Source organism: Megachile rotundata, chromosome 3 (assembly GCF_050947335.1).
Source record: "Megachile rotundata isolate GNS110a chromosome 3, iyMegRotu1, whole genome shotgun sequence".
Taxonomy (NCBI): Eukaryota; Metazoa; Arthropoda; class Insecta; order Hymenoptera; family Megachilidae; genus Megachile; species Megachile rotundata.
This window is the reverse complement of record NC_134985.1, coordinates 5,754,314-5,770,567: the sequence shown is the minus strand read 5'-3', so window position 1 is coordinate 5,770,567 and position 16,254 is coordinate 5,754,314. Positions and strand designations below refer to the sequence as shown.

At 35.0% G+C, this 16,254-nt stretch overlaps 1 protein-coding gene across 4 annotated transcripts in view; it reads right to left on the bottom strand.

Moving 5' to 3' along the window:
• Positions 1-16,254, bottom strand: part of LOC100882786 (uncharacterized) — a 275,505-nt gene that overhangs the window by 211,146 nt on the left and 48,105 nt on the right. The window contains exons 1-3 of one of the 4 annotated variants that reach the window (XR_001096998.2): positions 10,854-10,995; positions 10,673-10,768; positions 7,685-8,029 (exon numbers count right to left, since the gene is read on the bottom strand). Coding sequence is in view for 2 of the 4 variants with exons in the window: in XM_076529960.1 (XP_076386075.1) it covers positions 10,673-10,756 (84 nt within the window). In the remaining 2 variants the exon portion in view is untranslated. Of the gene's footprint in view, positions 1-7,684; positions 8,030-10,074; positions 10,769-10,853; positions 10,996-16,254 lie in introns of those variants that run through there. The other 3 variants (XM_076529960.1, XR_013037659.1, XM_076529962.1) reach the window with 3 other exon arrangements.

Sequence of the window (16,254 nt, the reverse complement as noted above, 5' to 3'; positions counted from 1 at the left end):
CGTTGTAGAAAATGAACATTCGAATAAATAAGTTGAACCAAACATCGAAGAAATTCGAAGCCCAAAAAGTCGAAGTAACGGGTTACAGGTAATAATTATCCTATCATAAACGGGGTTTTTCCCAAAACGTCTCGCTTTCGGACCTATATATATTAGATAAAAAGAGGTCATTTATTTCATACCTACAAAACGCTTTAACAAGTGCGGACGGAGAATTCTAGTAGAAATTGTACCTGTTTGAGTTTCGCGTGTTTCGAAATGGAGCAGCGGTACGCGCAATATTTTGATAAGGTATGGGAAGAAATGTTCTTTGCTCATATCCACAGAGACATTATTTGTCTCCTATGTGGCTATAAGCCCAGTATAGTAAAAAAATATATCTTGGTTCGCCATTATAAAAGTAAGCATTCACATCAATATTCGAACTACGCGGGTAGTGAAAAATTAAATTTAATCGAAGGATTAAAGCTAGTTTACAAAGAAGGTTCGAATTCTACTGAAGAAAGTTCCACATCAAAATTAAAAAATGCAACTATATCAGAACAAGCTCTTCAAGCGTCATATGCAATTTCAAATTTAATCGCTAAAAATTCGAAGCCATTTTCGGAAGGAATATTTATAAAGGAATGCGTCATCGCAGCAGTAAAGTCATTTGGGGATTCATTAACCCTTAAAGAAGCTGTTGCCATTCCTTTGAGCGCTAAAACAGTGCAATCACGAGTATCTGATCTAGCTTCCTCATTAGAAAATAAATTAAAATCGCTTTTATCATCATGTGCCTTTTTTTCTCTATGTTTAGATGAAAGCACCGATAATCGACATGTGAATCAATTGAGTATTTTTACTCGAATCGTGGAAAACGATTTTTCACATGTCGAGGAGCTTTTAGATTTCGTCCCGTTGCATTCCAGAACAACGGGGCTTGATATTTTTAAAGCTGTAGAACAAACTTTGATCAAATTCAATGTGAATTTGACAAAGTGTTCAGCAATCGTTACTGATGGCGCGCATGCAATGATTGGCAAAAAAAAATGGATTTTTCGATCAAATAAAGCAGCGAGGTTTTACGTTCCCTGTCATTCATTGCATAATTCATCAAGAAGCGTTATGTGGAAAAATTGTGAAACTATCAACCACGATGCAAACCGTTACAAAAATTATTAATGTCATTAAAGGTGGCCAAAAATTTCCAAGTCACAGAAAGTTTCAGCAATTTCTCCAAGAGCATAACGCAACACATACAGATGTGCCCTTATAATGCGAAGTTCGGTGGCTTAGTGCAGGAAAGTGTTTAGAAAAATTCTTTGCAATAAGAAAAGAGATCTTCCTTTTCTTGCAAGAAAATATTGCCGATAAATATGAACAATATAAGCCTTTTTTCGAGGATGTAGACTCGCTTTGTGAGCTGGCCCTCATAACTGACATGACAAATCATTTAAATATCTTAAATTTAAAGTTGCAAAAGACCAGCCAGGTTATTTCCCAAATAGTTAGTCATGTCGATTCCTTTCGCACAAAATTAAAATTGTTTAAATCACAATTAGAAGTAGAAATTTTTTACTTTTTCCCTTCGTGTAAAATCATCTTCGAAGAATATGGCACAAAATGCGATTTTAAAAAACATTTAACAATTATTGATTCATTAATAAGTCAATTTGATAAGCGTTTCACTGACTTCGAAATGCTTAGGAATGACTTAATTCTTTTCGAAAATCCCCTTACGGTTCCCATAGAAAAACAGAATTTAGAGTTGCAAGCAGAACTTTGCGATCTGCAAAATGATATAGCTCTTAAAGCGCGCTTCGAAAAAGGGGTCGAGTTTTTTAAAATTTTAGACAATTCCCATTACCCATTGCTTCGCATTTTTGGGCTTCGAATTTTTTCGATGTTTAGTTCGACATATTTATGTGAATGTTCATTTTCCAAGATGAAGAATATCAAATCCGAAAAAAGATCTTGCCTTTCAGACAATTCATTATCATCAATTCGGACAAGTACTTCTCAGTTTTCTGTGGATATACCATCCCTTGTAGAATCGTGCAAACGACCCAGAATATCAAGAGACTTTTGAAATATTTTCGATTTCTATTTTCCTGCCAAGTCACTGTCGTTCTTCTTATTTAGTAGAATAGGCCTATAGGGGAAACCACTTAAAAAAAAACGCATCAACAATAGTACCTCCTGGGTGATGTGGAAAGCTATTGACAAAATTGTAATTATTATAACTTGTGTTACTGTTATTATAATATATGTATATATGGAATATGTTTATAAATGTAAACATAGTATTAACAATTTTAATAATCTGTAAAAATAATAATTATTAACAGTGTAAGGAAAATTTCTAATCACGGGCCCCATGGCCCGACAAATCTATCGTGCGACGTACCTGGCGCACGGCGTCACGTGGGCAGTCGAGCGCGGTAGTAGGAGCACGGTAGGCGTCGACTCCGAAATCGGCTCGAAAAGGGCATCTAAATCCGAGCACTGCTTTAGAGTTACTAAGGCCCGCGTACGCGATTGTTCGGCGCAGTCTGGGTCGGGCGGTAGAGTCGTTCAGTCGATTTTGAGTCGACCTGTAGCTAGTAGTCGTTCGAATATAGTTGATAATACTAAATCTGTTAAGTGTTGTAAGAAGCGTGGTAATAAATTTTTTATTACTTTGCGTTTTTCGTATGAGTACGCAACGATTCGTGAGGATATTGCTTCATATTTTGAGGATTGTTTGCAAGTCTGTGTTGGGAGAGAAAAAGATCATAGTAAAAATACCGTAAGTTATCACTATCATATACAGGGTGTCCCGCAATTAGTGTAGGACCCGAAAAGGGGTGGTAGGTGGGGCGATTCTGAACAACTTTTTCCTTTGCCAAAATATTGGTTGAGGCTCCATTTTCGAGTTATTAGCAAAAAACACTGACCAATGAGAGCGCGCATAGACCGGGTGCGCGAAAGCGTGAGCAAAAGCTTCGAAATATGACGGCCGATCGTCGTCGTGAACAAATGTATCGATACTGTCGGTATAACGTCGGTATAACGTCAAAATAACGTCGGTATAATAGAAAGCTGTTAGATGAAAGTTACATTAAATAATGAATAAAAAAATCTGGATTATTGTTGAATTATCATTTATTCATGAATAAGAAATAACAAAATTAGTCTCTACTCACGTAATCAAAGTAAATCGAATTTATTCGATACGCTTATTCGTTATGGCAAAGAAATAATGGATAAAATATGGAAAATTATTTTCGTTCGATATTGTGATAATGAAAAAGAACAAATTCTCATTTTTAAAAAATTAAATAACTTTTCTATTCAACAAATAAAAATTTGAATTGAATAATTAATAAATTTAAATGTAACTCACCCATTGAACCGCAAATAATCACGATGAAAATGCATCTCTGTCACTGGGCCAATCCACCGATCCCTACTGTTCTCATAAATAATAGAAACTCTGAACAAACTTTCAAGAAACTTCACTGTCACCTATCACTGTCACCCTTCATTATTAGTTTTCATTATCACTCTTTCTGTAATTTTTCACTAATTTTCACTAATTTTCGCTAATTTTCACTGTGAGTTCAACACATAAATATGACGAATGAAAGCACATAAACAAATATTCATAAATAATTTAAACTATATTATCTTGAAAGCAAGAAAACAGAATTTTCGATTAAAAACAACGATACATTCTATTTCGACACGTTTCTTTCGACAATAAACGATGACTGTCGATCGACGCCGCAGTCGTTCAACAGATCATCGTCGCATGGCAACCATTCGCGACGTATACCTCGCGATCGAGAACAAAACAGCGATCCGTAACCAGTCTAACAATGTCTTCTTCTAATAAAATACAATATAATATCGATTCCTCAATTCGGATACCTTATAATGAGAATATAGCGTATCGTTAAACATACATATCTATGAATAATCGTTCACGCGTTTTTATTCGGTCCGTTTACCGGTTGTGCTTATGTTGTACAATTATTAGAAAGAGACAGTGAAATAAATTGAGAGTTCATTGACCCTGCCAGGATATCAGCTGTTGATGCTCTGATCGGTGGATCTACCCGGTGACACAAATATTTTTTATCGAAGCTAGTTTTTTCATGAATCAATGGGTAAGTTTTATTTAAGTTGTTTCCGTATTTTTAAAATTATACGTACGCAGCAATTGATTCATTTCACTTCAATGAGGTACTGCATTAGATATTTTATTCCATTTTTATTTTTTTTTTCATCATAATTTTATATAGACCATTTATTACAAAGTATATACTTTACATTTCCAATATATTTTGTGACCAAATAAATAATATTACATAACAAAAACAAAAATTAAGTCGAAGATACATGGTTGACAAAATTATGTTTTCATAAATGCTATAATTTTGTGCTACAATTTTACATAATACTTAATTATTATTTTTAATTCTCTCGTAATGAAATTAGACCATTTATAACGTATTATAAAATTATTTTGAAGTAGAATTCTCCCGCAATCCGAATAGTAAAGCGCTACGAGGTGCGGGCCGATATATCGGCTCTGGTATTTCTCGCTAGTGCAACGCGGGCCGATATATCGCCTCTCGGTACTAAAAGGGTTAAAACAGTTTTTTTTTTTTTTTAAGGTAGGGGAAATACATTTACGTAAAAAATGCTAATTAATTGTAATTTTATTCTCAACAGACCTCTGACAATATTTAATTATTTTTTTTTTAGATATAACTGTATTCAATAATATCATGTAGGTATCATTGCATTAAAATTATTTTTTATAACATTATTGTTGATTAACTGAAATAAATGTATAATATCATCCGAATACAGGTGGTATGCCGATGAGCACGTTAAAAATATTTTCTGTGATGGTTTCGAAAGGAGCTGATTTTTCCAATTGTTACATTCTCTTCAAAAAATATGCAATATTTCTTTTTTTTGTTAACGGCGGTAGACATACAATGTACATTTTTCCTTGCGGTGGTAGTGTGGGTCTCATACAATGAGAGTGGGACTCATATCTCCCTACCCACTAATCCTATATCGATGGGTTACTACACTTCATTTGAACAGATATGCAATTCTTGAATTTGTTTAAGCGATTTATTGAATAACACTCCGTCACAAATTTTATTTGTTCCGAATTTTGTAATCTTCGCTGTATGTATAATGTTATCCCCGAAATCTAGCGATGCGGACACAAATTCGTTGTGTTATTAATAATAATCCAAAAAAGAACTGACAATACTATGTAATGAAAAAGAAGAAATAAATATTTAATGTACATAAAAGAGAGACGATGTACGCGCGTAATTTGTAACTATATTCATGCCTTTTTGGCAAGCAGCATACCTCCCTCTCCCACCTACAAGCATGCGACAAAAACAAAAGATGCATTGGTATGGCAACATATATAAATAAATTAATTAGATCTTTACAAAAACGGTAAAGATGTATTCTAACGCGCAATATTACGAAATGTTTTTTGCGTACGCGCAGTGTGACGGGAATGCGGAAGAAGCTGCCCGGCGATATGCAGAGCAACATCCCGGTCGAAATTTACCGTCGGCTAATACGTTTCGACGATTAGCCGCACGGTTATACACGAGTGGCTCATTGCAGCCTGTACGAGAAGGTGCAGGTCGCTCGTGTCTGATCTCCACGGCACGAGCGGATGAAGTGCTCGAAGAATTTGACCGGGATGGGACTCTCAGCGTACGAGATGCCAGTCACCGATTGGGGTAAGTTAAATTGATTATTTACAATAGATGTTAACATCTTACAGTACTTTCTCCGTAAATGTAAAAAAGCTCTCTACCGTAAATGTTAAAATTCGATCTCCACTACTAGGGGGATCCCCCTCGAAATCAATCAAAAATGAAACACGATCAGTCGCCGAAATGAGAAGGATCGAATATCAATGAGACACACACTAATACAAGGAAAGGAAAAGATTGCAACTTTCTTATTTCGTACTATTCTTCCATGAAACTTTTACTGTCGTATTTATCTAGTTTTCCTGATTTAAATGACACCAAACATGATAAAACTCGTGTGTAACGAGTGGTTAAAGTTTTTAACATAAAAGAGGAAGGCGAATGGAAAAGAAAGAGAGGCAGAAGGTTGAAGCGTTCGGCAAACACGAAAGACTCGTACGTGTTCTGTCTTTTAAATTCAAAAATCAAAATTCTTTATTTTCGGTTTTTCGTCAATGGAACTTTTACCATCGTATTTGTTTCGTTTTTCTTATTAAAATAACACCAAACACGATATGATTACGATCGTAATTACTTATGTAACAAACCATAAAAATTTCGGGCTTTCACACTTACAGCAAACTATTACATTTGACATTAACGACAGAGATACGAATTCCTCCTAACGGCTTGCTATACAAGTAATTATGATTTTAAATGTACCGTGTTTGGTACCATTTTAGTCAGAAAAACAAGACGAATACGATAATCGAAGTTTCATTCACGAAAAACCAAAAATAAGGAATTTTGATTTGTGAATTTAAAGGACAGAACACGCACGAGTCATTCGTGTTTGTCGAACCTCAGTCCTTCTTTGTCTTTTGTGTTGCTGCCTTTTTCTATGTTCGGCTCACTACAAAGAATGTAGTGAGTAGTACCTATTCCATAAATGTTACAATCGAGACCGGCAATTGTATTTACAGAGAGAATACTGTACTGTATTTATCTATTATTTTTTTAATGTTTTTATACTATCGCTATAATTTATTTTTTAATAATGTATTTTTGTGTTTTATTTTAGGGTCAGCAGGACCTCGGTTCATCGCATTCTACAGGAAAATATGATGCACCCGTACAAATATGTACAGGTGCAGCATTTAAACCCAGAAGATTACATTCAACGGGTTCACTATGCTAGGTGGCTTGTGGGAAAGATCGAGCGGAATCCATCTTTCTGCAAATACGTTTTGTGGACAGATGAAGCCCTTTTCACCAGAGAAGGCTGCTTTAATGCCCACAATTCGCATTTGTGGAATGATGAAAATCCGCATGCGATCCGTCCACGGGCAATGCAAACGCGCTGGTCCGTGAATCTTTGGGCCGGCATTTGTGGGGACTTTATTGTTGGTCCGTACATTCTGCCCGACAGATTGAACGGATCAACATATAAAGAGTTCTTGGAGCATGTTCTGCCGAATCTTTTGGAAGAAATTCCACTAGAGATTCGACAGAACATGTTTTTCCAACAAGCTGGTGCTCCAGCCCATTATGCCGCAAGTGTTCGAGCTTTCCTTGATCACACCTTTCGGGACAGGTGGATCGGGCGCGGTGGCCCTGTCGCGTGGCCCCCCAGGTCACCCGACATGAACCCGTTGGATTTTTTCTTCTGGGGATTTCTGAAGGCAAGATATAAAATTTTCTTCAGAAAAAAAAATTGATTTCATAGTATTTTCAGTATAACTAAATGTCATAAATTTTTCAGAATGAGGTGTATCGAGAACCGATCACCTCTCGGGAAGACTTGGTGAATCGCATCCAAGGGGCAGTTTCCAGCATAACTCCCGGCACACTGCGCAGAGTAAGTGACAATATCGTCATTCGGGCTCGAGCGGCCATTAGGGCAAATGGCGGTTATATCGAGCCGTATTTGTAACAATCGGCCCCATTCGGGGCCAACTTTGTAGATATTGTATATATTATTGTATATTATTGTATATATTATTATTTGTTTTAATGGAGGGAATAAATCCCCCGGTGGGGGTTTTAGTGGGTAGTATGCGGTTCTCTCTCTCGCATGAGTCCCACACTCCGTACGTAAATGTATTTCCCCCGCCTTTAAAAAAAAAAAAGCCTTACCTAACAAATTCACCCCAGCTATTTTCAAGCCTGCCTATGAGAGGACAATATTATTTCATATTGGGATGGCCTACGCTATGTTTGAGAACATTTGTAAAGAGAAATTGAGAGTCGAAGGTGAAGCAGATGAGCTACTAGCCTGGCTTTCTCTGTTTTTGGTATATGGTGATCAGTTTACACCTTATCTGGAACAATACAATGAAAATCTCGATAGGTCAATCACCAAGACTAACGATATCGATCTGACAAAGTTCCGGCTGGCACCAATACCAAGAGTGACAAAAACGGATGCACATGATATCAGGGCTACTTGCCATATACTTTTAATTTCTATGTTAAAAACCTTTAATAGTGATCGAGATATATCAAATCGACAAAAAACACAGTACTTGTCAAACAGGATCTCAACAGTCTACGCATCCATGAATGCAAAAGAGGGTGAGTTGTTGATATCACAAGGGTTTCTGGACAAATATGCATCATGTCTAAATTTGTTACCAAATCTAAAGGCCACTTTATTCTATTTTACCTATGAGAACCAAGACAAATATCCAGAAATAGGCACGGCACTGACACTCATGCATGAATCAGCCATGACAGGTATTGTAGCTATGCATCAATTTCTGACTGGAGAACCTGTCACTTTTGCACACACTAATAAATTAGTCTTAGCAGATGCAAAGAAGTTTATTCCTGCAGTTAATCAATTAAGAGAGGAGTTAAAAGTATTCTGGCCATTCTAAAAAGGAAAGAAAAAAATCCGCACGCTTTTAATTTAATCACAATTCTCTCGAACTACTATCACTGTCATAGAAGTCTTGATACAGAATATCTTATGACGTCTAAGAACATTACTCGGCTAACGATACAAAAATACAAAAACTAACAATAATAATTAATTAATGCAATATATTTGCGACTATTTATCTTTTTATGTACAACCAGGCTGGTTTTAAAGACAAATTTAAGTAGCAACCTTAGAATAGTGGAAAAATTCAACTCTATATGAAAACAATCTTGTGTAATAAGAATACAAAACAAACATTCATAGTGATTTGATAATACAAAAACTTATTGCTTTGGTTATTGCATGATTTCTCTTTTTTTATTCTAACACATAAAATATTATTACTATTTTAATTTGTATTTGATAAAAATAGTAATTATACATCAGTTCAAACAAAGGGATTTAAATACATACTTAAAAATAATTATTTCCTGAATTAATGTTATATTTAGTGGATAAATAAAAATTAATATTCTTGGTCCTAGTGGGAATGAAATCATTTAGTGGAAATTAAATTTGGAATTTAAAAAAACTAAAACAAGGGTCAGAATTAAATGTGCCAGTTAGTTTTATATTGATATACAACTGTAAGTAAAATTGAAAGAATAACATTTATTGAATCTACTGTGGGCAAAATGTGCTTTAACATTCCATAAAAAAAGGTTTTAATTTCTGTGGAAAAATTATAAATACTGTGTATCTATTAACAACAAATATCATAATTACTGTTAAAAACACGCCTTCAAAATTGCTGTATATAAATCTGATTTGAAGATAAAAATTAAAATTAAATTGAAAAATGATAAAATGATAAATACTGTAGATGCAAAAGGTATAATTTAAACATATGGGAAAATATTGTGCGATAAATAAATAAAAAAACAATAAAATTGGTACCATGGTTCTCAAAAGCAGTTATAGATTGAAAAAATTACACAACAAAGTACTAATTTTATGTAGTAATTTTATTACATAAATGTTAAATATATATATATAAAATATGTTCTCTTTCCATTTTCTTCAATAAAAACTTATGTATACTCCCAACACTTTAAATGTTAATAAAAGGAAGGTGCGCAACATGAAAAAATCAGTAAAAGATAGGCAGACTATCTTATGTTATTAAGTATATAGTTATGAACAACATCAGATTATTAGAAGCTATGATAAAACAAAATTTCATTTCAATATTACAAAAGTATTAATGACTAATTGACTATGCATTTCTTGTAAAATAGCTTACAGAATTGATAAAATTATTGAAATGGATACGTCAATATTTGTAAGAAATATCGTAAGGAACATTTAGTTAAAGACCAATAGACATTTAGCACAATTTAAAAAAGGTGAGAAAATATATTTTTTGTCACAGTTGAAAGTAAAAATACTGAAACATTATTAAAATATTCAATAGCCGGATTACTTACTATGTATTAGAAAAGAAGGGTTACAAGATCTTGTAAGTAAATCACGATATGAATTTTAATAGTCGTGAGACTGTTATACATATAAATACAATAAAATGTGCATGGCAATACAGTAAGCACTTTTAGTCAGACCATGTTGGTTATTGCTTGTCATTTTAATCACATTTATTCACTTATTATATTTAATACAAAATATAGTATTGTTTCGTACTTCTAGTAAGGAAGATAGTTTGATTGGCAATTTAATTTATATTGCTTAAAACTTGAATAAAGAAAATGCTGAATTATTTTTTGGACTTCTAACCAAAATATTTAAGAGTCAAATATTTCATATAATATTATTTAATATTAAAATTAATATTTCACTGCATTTTCTTCATTTAAATCTCCATTCATGGATACGACAAAACTAACTCAATATTACTTTGTTTTAAAAATTGTAGTCAGTTTAAAAAATAAAAAGCTTTCACGTCTTATGGCATGCCGGTTAGTAATGTACACGACAAAAAAAAATCGAACGATGTATCATTTGTCGCAATGTGTTAACGCATGATTTTTGGAAATGTTTTAATTAAAATTTTAATTCATTAAAATTAACATATAATTATACTTACTTCAATAAATTGATTCACAATAGCATCATATTTTCCGACCAAATGTGCGTTTTTCCCTCCACAGAAACAGTTCATCTTCATCATGAAGTTGACTCACTGAAAATTAAATTTGTTAATGTTAAAAAACAAAAAACATTTTTGTTGCAAGTCTGTTATTATAGAAATCAAGAAATGGCTTTACCAATAATATATATCTATGTATAAATGTATAACAAAAGCGTAGAAAGAAATACTTCGTTGAAATGTGGTCAGTTGGTCGAACGTCGATTTCAAATGCGAATCGGTGACTGTATAATTATGGATGAGCTACAGGACACCTAGAACCGCAATTCTATTGGCAAGTTTATGCTCCGCCAGATATCGCTGTTGTCGCAACTGTAATAACTTTGAATATACTCCTGCAGGTAAAACGCCTTTACGAAATGTGTAGTCAAATATGCTATCTCGCTCTAGAACGGATACGATTGATTGGAAATGGATACTCGAGCTCATTGGCTCCCATTGCGGAAGTGAATAAAGCTTTTGTAAACACTTCGAAATAATAATGTATATAAATAATTGTTTTATTGTTAAGAACAAACAAGATTGCAAAATGCTAAAAACGTGTCACATATCGTATTGTATAATTTTTCTTATGTACTATCTACAATATTTTTCTACGACAAAGTAATATGTATTACTTTAATTTTTGACAAAGTTCCTGCAGATGAAAATGTAAGAACAAAGTGAACTATAGCATTATTAAAGCTGATAGTTGAGTTAAAAAAGTACACATATACATGTGACTTATGCTTTGGAAGCAAGTATTTTTACTATGCAAAGGATCTGACTAATACTTCATTGTCAAATATATTATTAGAAAACAATTTAATTATTTATAGTGAATTTACAAACAATTAATTGAAAGTGAGCAATCAATAGCTGTTGTAACAGATTTTGAGAGAAGTACTGTATTAAACCCCCAAAATGGAAAAATAAATTTAAATTATTGTAAGTCATTTGAAAACAATTAAACAGAAAGTAATAGTGAAAAATGATTACAAATTTCTGTTTAAATACTAGTTATAAAAATGAAGTATCGTGTGGTTTAAAAATAAATGTATTATTTTGATCAATTTTTTCTTTAAATATACTTTTAATTTATCGCTGTATAGTAATAAAAATTTCTCAGTTAATCAAATAAAACAAAATTCCATTTGATTTCTGAGAATAAATATAATCTTTCAGTTTGTAATGACAACAGTATAATCGATAATACTAATAAATGAAAATACTAAACTAGATTTTATATTCATTATTATATTTCATATGAGTTATTCTAATTGATGTTCATTTAATTCCTCTTTAACAGTAACAATAAGTACAAAAGAAAAATGTGCACAAATATTTTTCTAACTAGTATCAATTTGGATTCTATTGAGATTATTCATGTAAATATATGTTAAAGAAGATATTAAGAGAAAGTAAGGAAGAGGTGAAAAGCCTTTGTCAAAGTAACAGAGATTATAAAAAAAAAGGGATGGAAATGATAAACTCGCTGAGATATGTGGAAAAATCACTTTTTGGACCGTTTCAGTTTTTGGCTTCTAGGGGGCAGAGGGGTGGGAGTTAAAGGGTGGGAGTTAAGGGGTGGGATGACCATCGTTGAAATCGCCAAGTCAAGGGCTTTCTTTTGATATATAAATCAGTTGAATCAGAGGGTACCCCATTTTCTTGAACCCAAAACAAATTTAAAAATACTGAAAAATTGTTATGTTTCATGAATTCTTTATAATTTGTCGCACATTATGCTATATGTATTGTGCTGTATACGACAATGTAATTCATGTGTTAATTGAAAAACTACTATCCCCTCTTTTACATATCTCATGAATGTATTTTTTCATCCTACAAAAACTGAGCTATACTATGCTACAACATAAATGTTTAAAAAGATGATATTTTGTCAGTGTTTACATTGTATAAGCCCTTTTGTACAAAAATATTTTTCAAAAATAATATTTTACTATGGTTGCAATAGAGGAAAATGTTTGCATTTCGAAATAAAATAAACTATTATTTAAATTATGTTTATACCACTCTAACTTCAAAAACATAACTACAATATAATTATTCGGCTCTTGTGATATAAAATATAGTTCGAAACGGGCGAGTAAAAAGATTTTTACTTCATTACGTTTTTCTCACTTGCTTTGCTCGTGTAAAAACATCACATGAGCTAAATATTATTGATTTATTTATTACATTAACTTTCTTTTTATGAAATATTTGTCCATTTTTTTGTATTGTAGAATACTGTGCTTCCAAAAGTTTTGGGCACTTTTCAAGACTATTATATAGATCAAAAGCTAAAGCTACTTTACCAAATTCATTAAAAGCATTCGCCACCGCATTTCATAAACTGTATATTATATTATACGGGGTGTCGCATAACTAGTGTTACTCCCTAAAAAGGGAGGTAGAGGATGTCATTCTAAACAAGATTTTCCTTTGCAAAACTAGAGTTTGAAGCTTCATTTTTTATTATTAAGGAAAAACACGGACCAATCGGAGCGCGATGATGATGTGCGTCCAGAATCAAGAGTGACAGCTGCGAACCTTATAGCTCAGTGATCAAGCTCCTATGCGTCGGGACAGTCTAAACATTTAGTATGAAACCCTTACAAAAGCCAGTTAAATAATGAACAGAAACACCCTTATAATTGCCTAATATAATAAACACGGATAAACAACACAAATGAAAACGCATAAACGATTATTCATAAACAATTTCCTGCTTTCATGGAATTATTAATAGCATCGATGCTAATTTTGTTGATGCCAGACGAACAATTAATTTTTTGTGCCATTTGTTTATACACTGGTGGCCAAAATTAACGCACCACTTTTTTTACACCGTCGTCATTTCCACTGTGTAGGAGGTAGGACTTTGAAATTTTGAGGATAGGTGGGCCCATGGGTTGTCTCAATACTCCACGAGTGCCATTGCTACCTGCCACCCCTTCCGGGATCGGCGACTCCTTGAATACTACAGGGTCAAGAAAGTGACAAAAAAGGTTCTAAATTCGACCGAAAAAAAGAAAAAATCCAAAATTTTTGTCAAGGATGAGGCTCTTTATGTTACGGCCTTTCCGAAAATGCCCAGCTCAACCCCCTCCAACACCCCCAACCCTCTCCATAATTTTCTACCCTTTCCAAAAGGGTGGTTATTTCGATATCGCTGAAACTTTTGCCGGAGCTTCGTCTCGATCCCTGTTACACGTGGTAAAATTTTGGTCGCATTTGCACCAACCCCTTGGACGCTACGCGCTGTCAAAGAACAACCCCTTACTGTTTTTTCATCTTTTCCACAGTTAAAAACCAATTTTGGACCTGCAATTCACGGAAAAACTTGTTTTCGTCACGACAGTATCGTGTTTGTTGATGGTTGGGCCCTAGCGTGAAACCAACCCCCGTTGTGGAGGTTGGTACCCCCAACCCTTTCAATCCTTTCAATAATAAAATTAATAAACGTTTGGCCCCAATGGGCCCTCTTAACGGCACGGCAGCGGGACGGTAGCAGGGCGGCATGTCAGGCCCCGGAATCCCGACAGCGGAATCCTCCACGACTTAAACTTGGTTCCTGGGCATCGCTGTGCGAAATGATCTGAGTGGATTTGATTGTTCATTAATTCTATTGTTCATTAATTTTATTGTTTATACATTGTATTGTTTTTATTTTATTAAAATTTAATTTTTTCTCGCCATTTTTGATTTCATTTTTTTCCTGCGTTGAGAATTGTTAATTTTTTTATTACAATTTTGCTTTTGGCTTTTACTTTGAAAAAGAAATCAGTAAAACTGCTGGAAATGTGAAAGAAACGAGTTTAAAAAATTGTCTGTTAATTGTTGGCGTGTGAAATCTGTGATTTTTCGTTGAGTCTTTTTGGGTGGCTGAAAGTCCATATCGTTCGGATCGCTTTTGGTTCACATACTCGTCGCTTGGAGGCCGCGGTGCTCGCTTTGGCCGACACGACGATGACAGGGTATTTTGGCGGCATCGCTGGAGGCTGTGCATGTCGTGTGAGCAATTCCATCTTCTGGGACCGAGAAAAGGAGGGTTCAAGCTTCATGAGAAGCCGATCCGCGGCACGCCAACCCCCTCCAATCAGTAGGGATTGTGAGGTGAACTTGGGGGTTGTAAATCGCAAAATTTCCACTTTTTTGTTTATCCCGCGAAAACGGTTCAAGCAATCGACTTGAAAATTTGTACAGAAATGCTTCAATGGTCCCTCAATCGATAGCATGCACTCAATTTACGCACCCACCCCCGGGGCCGGATTGAAAGGGTTGGGGGTACCAACCTCCACAACGGGGGTTGGTTTCACGCTAGGGCCCAACCATCAACAAACACGATACTGTCGTGACGAAAACAAGTTTTTCCGTGAATTGCAGGTCCAAAATTGGTTTTTAACTGTGGAAAAGATGAAAAAACAGTAAGGGGTTGTTCTTTGACAGCGCGTAGCGTCCAAGGGGTTGGTGCAAATGCGACCAAAATTTTACCACGTATAACAGGGATCGAGACGAAGCTCCGGCAAAAGTTTCAGCGAAATCGAAATAACCACTATGGAGGGTTCGCGGAATATTACAGCACGGCATTGGCTAGTAAGGCGCCTAAGGTCTATGTAATGTCATCACTGTATGAGAAAGGCCATAGGGTTCCGTCTGGAGAGCTGAGACAAACTATACGCAGTAATGTAGATGTGATATTGGCTACCATGGCGAATCATGTTGACAAAGGAAACATTAAGGATGCAAGATGCAGCGCGAGACTAAAGCAAGTAGTCAATAGACTAGGAGAGTTAGACCTGATGATAATTGACGCTGGCGAGTATAGCGTAGACGGAATCAAGAACTTCAATTTTTGGTTCAAGAAAGGGCGTTCTAAGGTGAGCTTCTGTGATGCTGTTGTTAATTTAATGGACGCAATCAAAATCGGCGGTGTATCGTCGAAATCTGTCCAACATGGAGAAATTTCGTGTTTCAAGGAATATATGAATTCGATTGAAGAAGAGGGTAAATAAAAATTGTTTAGACACAATTGAGCCTGAAAAGTCGTGATCGTTTATTGGCTCTAGCGATTCGAATTAGGGGAAAAAGCCTTGCGGCATAAAAAACCCCTTACAAAAATATGTTTCGTTAATGACTCTACGGTGAAAATGTGTACGAGTATGTGTACGTTGTGTTGGCGGCGTATTGAATGTGAATCGTTTTGAGGAGAACAAGGTCTCGTTCAATGTCGTTCGATTTGAGGAGAACAGAGTCTCGCTCAGCGTTGTTCGTTTTGAGTGATAATTCACGTTGCGTGAGATTATTCACGATGATCGAGTTGAGAAGTAGGACTCACTCAGATCATGTTGATGTGTACGTTTAACCACCCTACCGTGGCCTGTTCGAGGGTGTAGGGCTCGCCCGAACAGTGTACAGTGTGTGTACGTTAACCACCCTACCGTGGCCCGTTCGAGGGTGTAGGACTCGCACGAACAGTATACAGTGTGTGACTTAACCACCCTACCGTGGCCCATTCGAGGAGTGCAGGGTCT